Here is a 17,632-nt window from a genome sequence, read left to right on the forward strand (position 1 = left end):
CGAAAAGTAAGAATTTGCCTCCCTTCTTTTATTGCTTTACTCTACAAATGTTCTTTCATGCAACGCGTAAAAACACATCAATTTTATCTGCAAAAAGTTGATACAGAAATGCATAAAAAAATTAATGTTTAAAAAGATTTGTTATATATATATATATATATATATATATATATATATATATATATATATATATATATATATATATATATATATATATATATATATATATATATATATATATATATATATATATATAATTTTTATTTACCACCCATTTCAGTTGTTCAGATGACCTTTATAATGTTATCTGAATGTATATGTGTAACCCTGTGTGCTACCTCCCCCATTCCTCCTCCCTGCACCACGTCTCCACATCCACCAACGCACCACTCTCCCACCACACCACCACCTTTACCACCACCACCACCACCTTGCCATCACGGACACGCCCCGTACCGGAGAACACGTGGAAGTCCGTATAGTCACAGTCACAAGACAGGGGCTTCTCCCTCTTGAGCGCGTGCTTCCAGCGTCCGGAGGGCAGAACACGACACTCGCGGACACACGTAGCGGTCGCCACCCTGCGCCGCGGACACCTCGACACCTTGACACCTCGACACTTCAACACCTCAACAGCTTCACCTTCACAGCATCAACAGTGTGTGCGTGTATGTCTGTACATATATACAAATATATGATACTATATAGATGTATACATATCACACACATACTAGTAATATATATTTACATACACGCATGAATATACAATATAAATATATATAATTGCTTTATTTTACGTAATGATATCCATCTACGTACATGCATAAATATTAAAGATATGTGTGAGTTAATATTGGCGTGGTGGTATGTACAGTATGTACACGCGCTGCCGCTGTGTCACAGGAACACAGACTTGCTACGCGACTCAACAACAAATACGTCCACTTAAATTAGGAGAAACATTTTGTCTGTCTGTCATGGGCTGCCGTCTGTGTGTCTTCACTCTGTGCACACTTCGCCGCCACTCTTTACCAGGCCGCCTGCCACACTGAGTCTTGTACGACACACAACATGAGGAGGCAGTGGTGGCTGGTGGTGGTGCAGGCAACATGTCACAGTGTGAGCCGCTACGCTACCTGGTTCTCTCGCCGCTGGTGTGAGGCTGTCTGGAGCTTTCGTGAAGCTTTTTTTTCCTTTTTGCGTTATGCTTCACTTGTGTGTGTGTGTGTGTGTGTGTGTGTGTGTGTGTGTGTGTGTGTGTGTGTGTGTGTGTGTGTGTGTGTCAGCATTCTGGCACTCAAAGAGACATATGACACACTGGCACATGGAGACACACACACACACACACACACACACACACACACACACACACACACACACACACACACACACACACACACACACACACACACACACACACACACACACACACGATGTCATTGTGAGGTCAGTGAGTGGGTGTCATCGTTGCTCCCGCCATGAATAATGAGATTCACAGTTTTATCTTCACAGAAGAAACACATAATAACAATTCTATTCTGCATAAAGAGCAGCTGCTGCCTTCACTCCACTCGTCGTTGTTGTTATTGTCTTTATTGTTTCTGCTGATAAACAACACTTGTCGGCCTAGTAAGGAGCCGCCCAGTCATCCACACACTCATATGGAAGTCCTTGGGTGAGGGTGAGGGTGAGGGTGGGAGTGATGGTGAGGGTGAGGGTGAAGGTGAGGTTGAAGGTGAAGAGAGGGGCAGTGAATGTATCGCTGGGGGTCCTCAAATCATGGCCGCGTTGGGACACCTCAGGATTCTAGCGAAGGCTCTGCGGAAGTCCATGTTAAAGATGGTGTAGATGACAGGGTTGAGCGACGAGTTGATGTAGCCGAGCCACACAATGAAGTTGACCACCTTGTCGTTGGGATCTGGGCACGTGGTGCAAAAGGGCTTGATCACGTACATGAGGAAGAAGGGCAGCCAGCAGATAACGAAAGAGCCCATGATGATGCCCAGCGTCCTGGCGGCGCGGCGCTCTTTGGACAGTGAGATCTTTTGCTTCTCCTCGATGAACTGATGGATCTGATTGCCGCTCTTAGGGTTTACGGTGATCACCACGCCCGCGCCGCGCTTCTCCTCAGTTGGGGAGGACTCGTCCCTCTGGTTGTTGCTTACGTCGTTGTCAGTGAGGGAGCTCTCGGTCATGTGGGGCGGGCTCAGTGCCGTGGTCAGCGTGGTGGTGGCCGTCACTGTGTTGCCGCAAGTTGTGGTAGTAGTGGTAGTGGTGATGGCATTGGTGGCCTGAACGGCCATGGCTTTCTTCTTTTTGCGTCGCTTTTTCTGCACCAAGTTTTTCCTGCAGTTGTCGTTGTAGCCGTTCTGGCCGTTCTCGCTGACGGCGGAGTCTTCCTCGCGCGGCATCTTGGACTTGCCTGTGTTGGGGATTTGGTTGAGTTTTGAGGCCTTGGCACGTTCCCGCAGTCGCCGCCGCGTAGCCGTAAAGATCTTGAAGTAGACCATCGTCATGATGAGCAGTGGGCAGTAGAAGGAGCCCGAGGAGGAGTAGATGACGAAGCCTTTCTCCTGTGTCAGGATGCACGGCGTGTCCGGTGTGAATGTCTCTGGCCAGTCGTTCCAGCCGAATAGGGGTGGCAGGCAGATGATGACGCTGATGGCCCACACCAAGCCGATCATGATCAGTACACGCTTCAGTGTTCGCTTTTGGGCGTAATTGATGGGATCTGTGATGGCCCAGTAGCGGTCCAGGGCGATGGCGCACAGGTTGAGGATGGAGGCCGTGCAACACAGGATGTCGCACGTGAGCCACATCTCACACAAGTGGATGCCGAAGATCCACTTGCCTATGATGCTGTAGGCCACGTTGAAGGGCAGCACGAACACTGCCACGGTCAGGTCCGCCACGGCCAACGACACGATGAAGAAGTTCTGGACTATTCTCAGCGGGCGGTATGTGAACACTGACAGGATGACGAGCACGTTACCGACGATAATGAACATAATGATGACGCTAAGGGAGATAACGGTGAGCACAATCTCCCACAGCGGCATGGTGATGTTGAGATTGTAGCCCACGTCGCTGCTCAACACATTATCCTCCTCCAGGTCAGACACGTTCATGTCCGTCTCATACAAGGTGGACACGGCGCCGCTCTCGTTCACCTCCAGGATAGCCATCGCGGTGGTTGGGGGCGGCACAGACGTTCTTTTCTTATACCTGCCGGGAGAGGGAGAAGACTTTAGGAACAAAGTTAAGAAGCCTATGCATCACGCCCTGGCATCCACTTCCTTCCTAAAAATACCTTAAAATGTTACTCCATTAAGAGCCTCCTCTCTCACAGAAATAGTGAAAGCCAAGAAAAAAAGACCGGAGTAATCTTTGAGGAAATAATTTTAATCCTGAAAATACTGTAAACACATTCTAACCTTGTTGTGTGCCGTACAACATCTTTCTTTCTGTTCACGGAGGAAGGGACACTGCCCGCCACTGCCTGCCTTTCATCTCTTTTATTACATTTATTCAGTAACTTTGACATGGACCACCCCCCTTAACAAATAGAGAGAAAAAAGAGCAAACGGTAGATTCAACTTTGAAAGATGATAACCTTATTTATTCTCCATTGCCCTTCTTCCAACCGCCTGAGCAACCAGCACCCCCGTGAGGTCTTAAGGGAGCAGTGAGGGTGGGACTGAAGGAAGCGGGCGAAGGTTGGCGTTATGATGGAGTTTTGTGGTCAGAGTATCGACACCGAGTTATAGAATTGCCTGGTGCTGATGGAGATGCATGGAAGACGGAGACGAAGACGGAGGAGGTGGTGGTGGTGGTAGAGGAAGAGGAGGAGGAGGAGGAGGAGGAGGAGGAGGAGGAGGAGGAGGAGAAGGAGAAGGAGAAGGAGAAGGAGAAGGAGGAGAAGGGGGAGGAATCTTCAATAAACAGTTACGGGTGAATAATGACTCGGGTATCGACAGGTAAAGACGTTGACGGGAAGGAACATTTTTATTGTTGAGAGAGAGAGAGAGAGAGAGAGAGAGAGAGAGAGAGAGAGAGAGAGAGAGAGAGAGAGAGAGAGAGATTAATGGTTGTTATCTTTCGGATTTTCGTGTGTGTGTGTGTGTGTGTGTGTGTGTGTGTGTGTGTGTGTGTGTGTGTGTGTGTGTGTGTGTGTGTGTGTGTGTGTGTGGTATGGATTAGCCCAGGTGTTTTCAAATTATTCATGGTGTTGCTATGTGATTGTTATTTTTTAATCTTATTGTTGTAGTAGTAGTAGTAGTAGTTGTTGTTGTTGTTGTTGTTGTTGTATCTCAAACTTTCCCTATTCCCTTTTATCTTCCAGTTTTAAATTTCCTTAAAACTTACGTAGTATTTTTTTTTTTTTTGGTGATATTTGTTAAAACTTCCCCTTTTTCCTTTTATCCATATTATTTTTATTTATTTATTTATTTATTTTTTATACCATGTTTCGTCCCCCTATACGTAACAATTTAATGTTCTACCCAACGTACTTTCTTTCTTATTTCCCTTTTGCTCAGCGCCTCATTTTTGCCTCCACTCACCACCAGTTTCCCCTATCCAACACTCAACATCCAATCATCCATTATGCTCGTGCTTCTCTTTTACCTTTTAATCCTCATTTTTCCTCCATTGAAAGCCTTTTTTTTTTTTTTTTTTTTTTTAGCTCTGTTACCTTCACCTCAGTACATCTCACACCATTGAACAATCTACCTTCAGTTTATTTCCCTCCAATTCTGGCAAATCTAGTCACCTTTTTTTTTTCCTTCCTTTTTTTTTTTTTTGTCTCTCCTGTTGCGCTAGTTTCCGGTGGTTCTTCTCAGTAAAGCCGAGGCATACAGGGTGTTTAGGTGTCGTGTCTCCTTTTAAAAGTCTATAAAACGACCATTTTCTCTCGGCCACTTACGGTTACGATCCTCTTCTTCCTATCTGGTGGTGACGCTCCTGACAGTGGTGGTGGTTGCGGTGGTGGTGGTGGTGGTGGTGGTGGTGATGGTGGTGGTGGTGGTGGTGGTGGTGATGGTGATGGTTGTGGTATTTTTGCTATTATGGCGATTATTCTTGTTCTTGTTGTTGTTAGTCTTGTTCTTGTTTTTCTTTTCCTTTTTTGTGTCGACTTTTCCTCTTTTCTTGTTCTCATGTTCTTCGCTTTTCCTATTCATTTTGGCCTTCGTTTTTCACCTAGTATGTTTTCATTTGTTTATTTGATTTTCCCTTTTTTCTCCATTGTTGATTTTTTTTCTTATATACACTTTCCTTTATTATTCTTTTGATTAATTTTATTCAAATATTGTTCTTATTATTTTTTGTCCTTTTCTTGTACAGTCGTCCTTCTCCCTACTTGTGTCTGTCTGTTTGTATCCAACCATTTCTTCATTTATGTACGTATATCTACCACGTTTTATCTATCTATGCAATCTTCCTTCTTTTGCCGGTATTCTCGAAAAAGACCTTGTGTGCACTTCCTCGTATAAAAATCGACGTACCTTTTCTTCTCCCAAGTTAGCCATGACATTGGTGTGCGCCAGGCAGCAAATGGATGCCTTGACGTGAATCTAAGTCTCTGAAAGGGAAGTTCGCGTCTCTTATCGTTGCCTTGAGTGACTTTTGATTGAAGTAGCATCAGCGAATTGCCTTCCTCTGGAGTCTGATGCACCAAGTCGCAGCTTGTTAGTGTGAATCTTGTCTCAATTCTTCAGAACGGCTGACAGTCTGCCCTCGATTTATAGTTTATTGACAATTTGTGCTATTTCTTTTCATTTATCTTAGCTGGGGTCAATCTGTCTTAGTCTTAAGTCTTCTAAACTCTTCATTCGGTCAACCTTCTGCCAATCTCTATTCCCAGTCGTTAATCCTCTATTGTACTGACAGTTTGTATATCCAGTCTTTAGTCATCTATTCTGGCGACATCCTTCGTCCTCAATAGTAAATCCTCTGAAATTCTGACAGCATCCTGACAACACTTAGCAACTGACGGATGCCTTGTAGATCAGAGAACTTACGTAGGATTAGTGGGAAACTCAAAAGCAAAGTAAAATTAAATGCACTCTTGTTAGTTTATTTCCTACTGCATCTACCTACTGTTCACTGACTGCACTATTCACGGATCTACTTATGTGTTCCTTTTCTTTTTCTCTTGTCTATGGACGAAAGTTGACGCAGGAATACTGATATAAAAAAGAGATAAATAGGAAAACTAAATTGAAGTGCAGGTAATGGTACAGGCTTCACACATGCGCACAAACATTCTTCTTCCCACGTGGATCCCGTCTAGACCACCACATGTTACAGCTAAGACTTCAGACTATCCTGTGTCACTTCCTTGCATAAACGTCGTGCAAGCTCTTCTTCTTCTTCGTCGTCTCCGTCTTCGTCTTCTACATCTTCGTCTTCGTCTGAGCCTTCTCATCCATATCCTTGTCCTTGTTTTCGTTCATTTTTCTTGTTACCTTCCTCCTCCTCCTCCTCCTCCTCCTCCTCCTCCTCCTCTTCCTCCTCTTCCTCCTCCTCCTCCTCCTTCTCCTCCTCTTTTTTCCTGCGTTTCTTCATTCTTCAACAGGAACTTGAGAGAGAGAGAGAGAGAGAGAGAGAGAGAGAGAGAGAGAGAGAGAGAGAGAGAGAGAGAGAGAGAGAGAGAGAGAGAGAGAAAGAAAGAAAGAGAAAGAGAGAACACGGCACATCTTCCTTTGTCCATTTTCAACAAAGAAACCAACAAGTCACTTAGCGTCTCGACACTCTCAAGAGAGAGAGAGAGAGAGAGAGAGAGAGAGAGAGAGAGAGAGAGAGAGAGAGAGAGAGAGAGAGATAGATGAACAGTTGCTATTCTTTCATCTGGCCAAAAAAAAAAGAAATGTTACCCCATAAAAAGACAAAGATATTATTTTCACATACTCCCCTTAAAAAAAAAAAAAAAAAAAAAAGAAAATGTAAAAAAATAAAGAAGGGAAGAAGGAAAAGAAAGAGAAAAAAAAAAGACAGGAAGCACGCTTTTGTTACTGCACCTTCAAGTCTTAAAGAAGAGAAAGGAAAGTAAAGGAGGAAGGGGAAGGAAGGAAAGGAGTTAAAGAAGTAAGGAAGGAAGGAAGGAGGCCAATAATCCTTTAATTCGAGTTTTAGGGAGTTGCAGGCCAGACTGTCAGGAAAGGGGGAGATGGGGATGGGGGCGGTGTGTCTGGGCTTCGGGCTTCCTGGTGTTCAAGAGCCGTGGTTAAATTCCAGAACTTCAAGGCACAACAGGGAGGCTTCATGGGTGTGTCTGGATGTGGTGACTTGTAGCACTTTGTTCCTTTCACTGCGACACGGAACAATTAGCAGCACCAGCACAGGTAATCCGTCAAATCCTTATAAGCATAAAAAGAAAATCAGCGATGGAAAGGGATACAGTTTGCAGTTTCTTTCTAGTTCAGTGATCGAATGCGGCTGTATGAGTAAAAGAGTGATTAGGGTTTAGAGAAATGTGTATCAAGAGGCAGTCGAAGGGTTTCAGTAAATATGAACTCCTCTGGGACATTTTGGTTTTCGTTCTACCACCATCTCCAAACCTTATAGAAGCTACAAATTGTAAAATATCTTCTTTTCATTCCCTTCTTTCTTGTACGTACTTGTGAATATTTCATGCATTACTTTTACTAGTATGAATTGTTGCACGTCACACTGAAAGTGTTAAAAGAGGCAGACTGAGCTTTCCAATATTCATGGCTCATTGGCTTCGTAGATTTATTCTTTAAAAATGGAAAATTACTTCAAAGAGAGGCTTCAATATGAGATTTAACCGATAAATGATTAAGCTTGCATTATTTTCGAAATAATGGAAATACATTTTTTATTAGCTTCAAAAGAGTTCATAGTTCACTGTTAAAGAAAACATTTCCAATTATTTTAGATTCAATGATAACAGCATTTCAGAAAATCTTCAATTTATGCGTAAAAATGATTGGCATAATTAATCTTTTCACTCAGAAAACTTAACAAAGAGGTTCAGTACTTGCTGGAAACTAAAGATCATAGCACACGTAATAATAATAGTAATAATAATAATAATAATAATAATAATAATAATAATAATAATAATAATAATAACAATAATAATAATAATACAGATATACTACACTAATTTTCCGCTTCAAAACATGTGTACGAAAGTCTTCTAAGACCACGAAGCCTCATTTGACATAGACAGGCTTATGGAGCTCTACAGGGCTTCACAAGGCAGGAGGATGCTTGGCTTGAGTTGGACAAGGTTTGTGTGCCGGCGACAGAGTTCGGGTGTTAAGTTGGATGAAGTTCCTCACGATACGCCTTGCTAACCTTAGCGTGCGGGCAGGAGTGCGGGCGGACTGGCTGATGACGGGCGGGGATGTGTGGGTGAATAGATGCTCACAGGAGGATATTGGGTGGATATTAAGCGGATGTCTGGTATATGGATTGTGGATAGGGGAGACAAAGTGGATATTGGGTGACTGACTGACTAACTGACTGACTGACTGATTGACTGATTGAATGTATGAATGAGGTAAACGACTAAATTACTCATTCACTCACTAACCAACCATTTCATTTACTGGAATAAAAGAACCATGCCATCTGCTCGCTAGACAATACGTGCGGCCTAAGATTAACTAGTGACCTTTGCTTTCGAGACTCAAAACCCTCCAAGGTACGGCAAGGTAGGTCACTGAGGTCAGACAGTGGTATGTTGCCTTGGGAACGATACTCTTTCTCTTCCTCGTCCTCGTCCTCCTCCTCGTTCTACTCGTCCTCCTCCTCTTGCCTGGATATATTGTACATCTCTCTCTCTCTCTCTCTCTCTCTCTCTCTCTCTCTCTCTCTCTCTCTCTCTCTCTCTAATTAGTCCCTCGTCCCATTAACTCAGTTCCATTTTGGCGTCAAGACTTGCTCTCCAAATCGTCTCCCTCTTTAATTAGCCATTTTATGGGAGTTAGACTCACGCTGATTAGATTTAGCCTCTTACGCTCACACACACACACACACACACACACACACACACACACACACACACACACACACACACACACACACACACACACACACACACACACACACACACACACACACACACACACACACACACACACACACACACACACACTCATGTATATGTTACACCCCGTTTGTGAAATTGCCCATTTCATGAAATGGGCAAACCCAATTCATGAAATGAACCTAACCTAACCTAACCTAACCTAACCTAACCTAACCTAACCTAACCTAACCTAAGCTAACCTAACCTAATCTAACCTAACCTAACCTAACCAAAAACCTAATTCATGAAATGTGCAATGGAGTGGCCATTTCATGAAATGGTTAGGTTAGGTTAGGTTAGGTTCATTTCATGAATTGGGTTTGCCCATTTCATGAAATGGGCAATTTCACAAACGGGGTGTAACATATACATAGGTCGCCATGTTATTAGTGTTGTATGGCTTTGTCTTGTCTCTTGAAAACTCATAACCAACGTGTTTTATAGAAAATTTGAGTGAAAATCCATTGTTTTAACACTATTAGTTTAAAGAAGGAAGGAAGGAAGGAAGGAAGGAAGGAAGGAAGGAAGGAAGGAAGGAAGGAAGGAAGGAAGGAAGGAAGGAAGGGAGGAAGGAAGGAAGGAGGGAGGGAAGGAATCAAGAGTAAACAATTGAATTATAGTTTATGTTGGGAGAAGGAAACAGGGAGTGTGAAATGGGTGACGCAAAGCATAAAGCCAATGACGATATGATGAATGATGTTCCTACTCACCTGTTTTTTTTTTTTATGTTGTATATATCCATTCATGCTCACATCAATACATACATACATACACACACACATACATACAGATAGATGCGTACATACATACTTTACGTCCTTCTATACATACTAATAAGAAACATGAACACACACACACACACACACACACACACACACACACACACACACACACACACACACACACACACACACACACACACACACACACAGGTAATGGATTAGTGCTCTCCTTATTTGTGTGTTTGTTGGCGCCATAATGCCCGTCACTTCATTACTCCCATTATCACCCGGCGCGATGCAGGGGCGGCGGCGGCACCAGTCGTCACCATTAATGCGGCGGGAGTGGATGCTGCTGTTGCTGTCGTTGTTTGTGTTTGCTTGTATATTTATTTATTTGATTGATGTGTTTATTTAAGTGATTTGTTTATCTATTTTCTTGTTTTGTAGTTTTCGTCAATGTGGTTGTGGTTGTTTGTGTTGTATTATCGTTTTTATTGTTATTATTATTATTGTTATTGTTATTGAAATTATCATTATTATTATTATTATTATTACTAGTATTATTATCAATGTTACTTTTACTTTTACGATCACCACTACCACCACCAACACTACTACAACTACTACTATTACTTTTACTACTACTACTTCTACTTCTTCTACTTCTTCTACTTCTACTACTACTACTACTACAACTACAACTACTACTGCAACTACTACTACAACTGCTACTGCTACTACTACTACTACTACTACTACTACTACTACTACTACTACTACTACTACTACTACTACTACTACTACTACTACTTGTACTTGCACAGGTTCGAATCGTATCGCAGCCACATTCGGGCATTAGAAAAGATAACATTTTTAAATTCTAGAGCCAAAAAGTCCTCCTTGACTTGAAAACCAAAAAATGTAAAGCAAATAATTATTCATCTCATCACCTTCATCTCTTCCTTTCCCTCTTGACCATTTTATTCATGAAATCATTACTTGTTTAATTCAGAAATGTGTTAAAAGTAATTTACCTTTCTTTCATTCACGTGACTGCGCCATTTCCTAATCCGTAATTCCAATTAATGAAGTCTTTAAAACAAAACGTTACACCATTTTATAGACTTTGATAGATATGTTTAAACTTTATGTGTGGCTGTGAGAGGGAGAGGGAGAGAGGGAGGGAGGTAGGGAGGGAGGAAGGGAGCTGCAAGATTGGTGGAAATGAGTGAACTGCATTGTGATTTTATGATGGTATTAGCAAACAGTATGTGTGTGTGTGTGTGTGTGTGTGTGTGTGTGTGTGTGTGTCTTCGTAAACATCCATACTACACACACACACACACACACACACACACACACACACACACACACACACACACACACACACACACACACACACACACACACACACACACACACACACACACACACACACACACACACACACACACACACACACACCACCGCATTAAGCCGCAACAAAACACGTGCACAGCAGCAGCAGGGAACCGCATAATCCATCGCAGAAATCAGGCTCAGGGGCGGGACTTCCTGTAATCCCGCTCCTCTCATTCACCTTCAAATGGATAATCTCCCCAAACGACGCCTCAATCCCTACCGCTTCTGTGCTAATAGGGCCGAAGTGGGGCGGCGATGGGAGGAGGGAGAGGAGGAGGAGGAGTAGGAGGAGGAGGAGGAATGGAAAAGAAAGGTAATTACCACAGCATTCCCTTTCTTCCCCTTTTTCTTTTTCTTTTTCCTGGGGAGGCACTGGAGTACTTGCTTTTTAAGGTCATGTATAAACTATGTATAAGCTATTACAGTGTCACCTACATGTATATTTTTCCTCTTTAATTTCTTGTATCAAATATCTAGTAATGAATTTATAAAGTGTTTCCTCTTTATATTTCTTCCACTCTTCTGATAACTTCATCTATGTCAGCTTAACAGATCAATGTTTATGGAAGAAAGATACTATTCTGGTCTCTCTCTAATTGAATATCTATTTGTAAATGTGTAGTGAAGCGTCTCCTTCTTTCATAACTGTTTACTCTTTTTGACAACTAAAGGCTTGGAGGTAAACTGTACGCTGTAATGATTCCCCTCGCAACACACACATAATGGTTTTCCTTATATATTCTCCCGCATCACTTCTCTGTCTCCCTTTCATCTTATTCTCCAGGAAATTGCTTTTATGTTTTTCTCCTGTGAGGTTTACAGATCTCTGCTCCTTTGGCAGGAATACGCTTAAATGATTATTAACCTCATCTTTATAATTATCATCTTTTCTCTCATCGCCATAATTCTAGTCATCATCATTAGTAACAACAACAAGAGCAGCATTAATAGCAATAACGACATCAATGATTTTACTACATAAAAAATACATCTATGAAATAGTAAATTAATAAATGAATAAATATATTCCCTAATCAATTAGTCCCAACGTTTTCTTGTGTTCTTATGTTCTCAATCCCTTCACTGCTAATGGACTGTATGACAATGTTTGCTTCACCTGAGTAACACTAAGTGGTTTTACTGGTAAGAGGAAAACAGCAGATATTGCATCTTTTTCTGTTCATGGATTCTTTCGTAAATGTACTCAAAATGTCTGCTGGGTCTTTTATTACGGCTTGAAGGAGAGACAAAACGGACACGAAGCAGTCAACAACACTCGAAGTAATTCATGAAATCTTTATAAGTATCTGCAAGAAAGATGGGAATGGAAGAAAAGATTTTGCAATTTGTTCCCAGCTTAAAGATCGGAAGTGGATATAGAAGACACTCATCCTTCAATTTGCGATGATTCACATGGCATCTCTTTCGGGACTGCCACTGCTGGGAGGATTCCTTTCTCCTTTTTTTTTTTTTTTTGTTATCTTAGCCATTGACTGTCTCACGTAAAAGAAAAATAAGAAGAAAGAAAGGCATATTTCAGAGTGGTTGGTAGTCTAGAAATAATGTACTAAATAACAATGAAATATTTAACCTTTTATCTATTTTTCTAGTCATCTCAATTATTCCTACATGTTTCACTCTACTCTATCAATACATCATCCTTCCATTATTTATGAGTAACTTCGATATTTCTAACACAGAACCTTCATATTTAACCTCTCCGGTATCCTTCCCTCTTCCACGTTGACTTTACCTGCCATTACCTGAGCTCCTCCACCCAGGTGTTTGAGTTAGACAGTCTCCCGTCTTTCTATTCTGTTTTTCATCTTAAGAGGAAACCACGCCTATGAATTATCAAGCACTACCTTCTCTTAACCTTCCCCCTAAACGTTCGTCCTTGTGTGTGTGTGTGTGTTTCCTCTCACCATCGCCTTTAGTCTTGGACACGAAGTAAATTTACTGTAATAGCGTTAATTTCCTTGGGGACTCATTTAATTCATGTATCTAGTAGTATATTACACACAATTCTCTCTCTCTCTCTCTCTCTCTCTCTCTCTCTCTCTCTCTCTCTCTCTCTCTCTCTCTCTCTCTCTCTCTCTCTCTCTCTCTCTCTCTCTCTCTCTCCCCAGTCCTATTCAGAATGTTAAATAATTACCTAAGCGTCTTTCGTAGCTGGTCTGGTGGGTAAGAGCTGGTTGGATGAATGTTCTGTGGAGGCGGGACTTGGACCATAGTGTTTTAATGCTCTTTTTGTGAATGTGCTGGGAGAGAGAGAGAGAGAGAGAGAGAGAGAGAGAGAGAGAGAGAGAGAGAGAGAGAGAGAGAGAGGAAGTCTTAATTTTTATATGTATGGGAATATTTTATGTCAAATGGAGTTAAAAGGAGATTCCATTTAATTTGTGACATGTTGCTGATTTGAAGAGAAGCGGAAGTTGTCGTGTTCATATTTCTCTCTCTCTCTCTCTCTCTCTCTCTCTCTCTCTCTCTCTCTCTCTCTCTCTCTCTCTCTCTCTCTCTCTCTCTCTCTCTCTCTCTCTCTCTCTCTCTGTGTGTGTGTGTGTCGCTTTAGCTCTCGTCATGCAATCAATACCTAAACTCTTCGACCCAATCAACCAGCAACATGTCGACACACACACACACACACACACACACACACACACACACACACACACACACACACACACACACACACACACACACACACACACACACACACACACACACACACACACACACACACACACACACACACACACACACACACACACACATGCGAGCGAACTGTGTGATAATCAAAATGAACCTTCGTAGGACAATCATCTTGAAGGACTTTACTCGTATCTCATGTTAATTTGATTAGATTGTCTTGCATATTAGCAATTAAGATTTTTGAGTGAGAGAGAGAGAGAGAGAGAGAGAGAGAGAGAGAGAGAGAGAGAGAGAGAGAGAGAGAGAGAGAGAGAGACGGGTGAGGTGTATAAATTGGTGACTTGGCAAATATCTGAATGACTCAAGTAGAAAGAAGAGGAGGAGGAGGAGGATGAGGAGGGGGAGGAGGAGGAGGAGGAGGAGGAGGAGGAGAGGAGGAGGAGGAGGAGGATGAAGACGAAGAAGAAGAGGAAGATGATGAAGAAGAAGAATGAAGAAGAAGAAGAAGAAGAAGAAGAAGAAGAAGAAGAAGAAGAAGAAGAAGAAGAAGAAGAAGAAGAAAAAGAAGGAAAAGAAAAATAGAGAAGAAGAATAAACAAAATGAAGAAGTGGCGAAGAAGAAGAAAAATGAGATAAAGGAAGAAGAGAAGAAGAAAAGAAGAAAAGAAAGAGAAAAGGGAAGAAAAAAAGGAGAATAAGAAAGAGGAGGTGTGGAGGTTTGATTAACAGCGATAAGAAGAATGTCTGTCACCGATGCATTTTCCTTCTTTCATTACACATTTCTTCTACTCAGCGATGGATCGGAGATAAAAATGATTGAATGTGTGGGGAGAGAGAGCGAGAGAGAGACTTTGTGTGTGTGTGTGTGTGTGTGTGTGTTTAAAAAGAGAGAAAGATAGATAAAGAAACAGAGACAGACAAACAATTAGAGACAAGTGAAAACAGAGACATAGACACAAATTTCAAGTCATATACGCCAAACCGTTTACAATAATGAGGCAGGTGTGAGCAGGTGAGATAGACATGTAAACGTGATTGGGGACTTGATGAGAAAGCTGGCAAGGAGTTGAGGGAGGGCAATGATGAGGCAGGCAGGCAGGCAGGGAGGGTAGGCAAGGCAGGTGTAGAACCCTTTTGCCAGGCCTTCGTGGGGATATAACGGAAGGAACTTAATCAGTGCCGCCCAGCCAGCCCTACCTGCTAATTGGGATCACTGACCTACCTGGTGCTGGGAGGAGAGAGAAAGGGGAAAGGGAGGGAGGGGCGTTATGGCGGAAGGGAGGTGAAAGGGGGAAGGAGAGAGAGAGGAGAGGTAATAATTGTGATTAAATCAAATATTAACGCAAGGAATATATTGGCTAACACACACACACACACACACACACACACACACACACACACACACACACACACACACACACACACACACACACACACACACACACACACACACACACACATGCATACTTATCCTGCCGACAGCCACATAACACACCAGCGTAATAACACGAGGCAAACCAGCTCTGATTAATGAAAAATACACTATACAGGTAACCATAACTGCGTACCTTTTCCCTCGTGCTGGCCCAGAATTTGGAAGTCATTCATGAGGATAATTAATTTTTCCGCACCATTATTGCTGCACGCCCACACACACACACACACACACACACACACACACACACACACACACACACACACACACACACACACACACGCACACGCAAGCGCACGCACACAGAATACCTGAAGCGTAAAATTACCCCAGCTAAGCCCACTCGTAGCTGCGGAGGTTCAAAGAAAGAGACTTGCCTTACGGGAAGTCAAGTGGTTGGGTAATTTTATAATGGAAGCCTTAATTAAAGCAACTCGCGTCCTCCACTGATTAAATCCGGTGCCACGTACGTTTTTTTACTTTTTCGCTTTTTTTTTCTTCCGTCAGTTTTCAATGAGCTTCGGATCGTTGGCTTTGCACCTCTTGTTTTCTTTTTTTTCATATTTTTTTCGTGTTTTTTCATTATTATAATTATGATTTACTTATTTATTGTATTTTTTTTTCTTTTTCCAGCGTGTATTCAAGTGGTGTTTCTGACATGATCATTTCCCATTTTGAGTGTTTTGTTTAATTAATGAGACGTGCGTTTGTTTTTATTATTTCTGTTTGACTTATCTACACATTCATTTATCATTATTTATTTATTTATTTCATGTGTGTGTGTGTGTGTGTGTGTATGTATGTGTGTGTGTATGTGCGATTATGTTTGCACGTGCTTGTATGTTTCCGCAACACACACACACACACACACACACACACACACACACACACACACACACACACACACACACACACACACACACACACACACACCTTGCCAACACGTGACATAACTGCCGGTGCTAATCACGGTAGCAATATCACCATAAACCACTACAGTAGATCCTTTCGCCTCACCTGCACATCCATTAGCAGGTGTAGCTTCAGTCGAGAAAGTCTCTACAGTGTTACCTTGGCGTACTTAAACCTGAGTTGCGAGATGTACTGTGTGTGTGTGTGTGTGTGTGTGTGTGTGTGTGTGTGTGTGTGTGTGTGTGTATGGGTGTGTTTGGGTATAAGCAATGTGTTTTCTAGGTCGGTATAGTCCCCCAGGTGTGCAACGGTTACTGTTGGGGCTGGCAGGGGATCGATGGCTGCCTGGCCTTGACGTGTTGAGAGAGAGAGAGAGAGAGAGAGAGAGAGAGAGAGAGAGAGAGAGAGAGAGAGAGAGAGAGAGAGAGAGAGAGAAGAGACAGACAGACCACCCCACACAAAAAAAAAAAGAATAGATAAACAGATAAACACACAGATAAACAACTAGACAGATGGACATATAAATAAACACAAACATATAGACACACATAGAAATAAAAGGCTTAAAACAAACATAACACACATGAACTAAGACAAAGAAACAAACATGGAAGGAAACACGAAAGGGGACGAAGAAAATGACAAATGAACGTTCAGAAAAGAGAAACAAACACAAACAGATGACGAATGAACAGCAAAGAAGTTAAGACAGATGGTCAGATGGAAATTAATGCTAATATTCCAGGAAGTTAATGGAATTGGACGATAAGGGGTTGACAAAGAGGAGTTGAGACGGCGACAGGCGGACGGTGGACAAGCGTGTTGCAAATATCACAGGTGGGAATAGAAGGAAAGCGAGTGTCCGGCTTGTCAGGGAAGAGAGAGAGAGAGAGAGAGAGAGAGAGAGAGAGAGAGAGAGAGAGAGAGAGAGAGAGAGAGAGAGAGAAATAATTAAGCGTTCAGTTCTGTCATACTAACAGTTACAAAATACACCTGAGTGCTTCCCGGAATCACATCCACACTATATCTTTATTTTTCTTGATTTTTCTACTCCTTGAATTACCACAACCAATATTTCCCTGTTACTTCATGTTTTGGATATTTTTACATTATATTTTTCTCGTGTATAAATCATTTCGTACTTCTTTTATTTTCTTGACGTTTTTTCATCGTTAGTGTTTCGAATTGTTTTGTTTTCTCTTGTATAAACTTAAGTCTTTGTTGTATACACATTTTTCGAATATTTTTCATCCATTATTCTATTTTATCGGCTTTGGGGCTCGGCTTTGTGGAGTCACGTTTTTTGATACTGTTTTGGATGCATGGCGGTGAAGTGCGGTGTAAAAGTCTTATCTTGTGTGTGTATCAGGGAGGGAAGCTTTTGTTGTGATCGTGAAATGCCTCCAGGCGAGCGAGGCGAGGCGAGCCGTGGCGGTGAAGGTGGAACACACG

At 42.2% G+C, this 17,632-nt stretch overlaps 1 protein-coding gene across 1 annotated transcript in view; it reads right to left on the reverse strand.

Moving 5' to 3' along the window:
• Positions 1-254: 254 nt before the first annotated feature.
• LOC123505701 (probable G-protein coupled receptor No18) overlaps positions 255-17,632 on the reverse strand; it is a 95,060-nt gene continuing 77,682 nt past the window's right edge. Inside the window, exon 2 of the mRNA XM_045257348.1 lies at positions 255-3,225. Within this exon, the coding sequence (XP_045113283.1) occupies positions 1,773-3,185 (1,413 nt within the window). The 5' untranslated portion in view covers positions 3,186-3,225 and the 3' untranslated portion in view covers positions 255-1,772. The remainder of the gene's footprint in view (positions 3,226-17,632) is intronic.

Source organism: Portunus trituberculatus, chromosome 18 (genome assembly GCF_017591435.1).
Source record: "Portunus trituberculatus isolate SZX2019 chromosome 18, ASM1759143v1, whole genome shotgun sequence".
NCBI lineage: Eukaryota > Metazoa > Arthropoda > Malacostraca > Decapoda > Portunidae > Portunus > Portunus trituberculatus.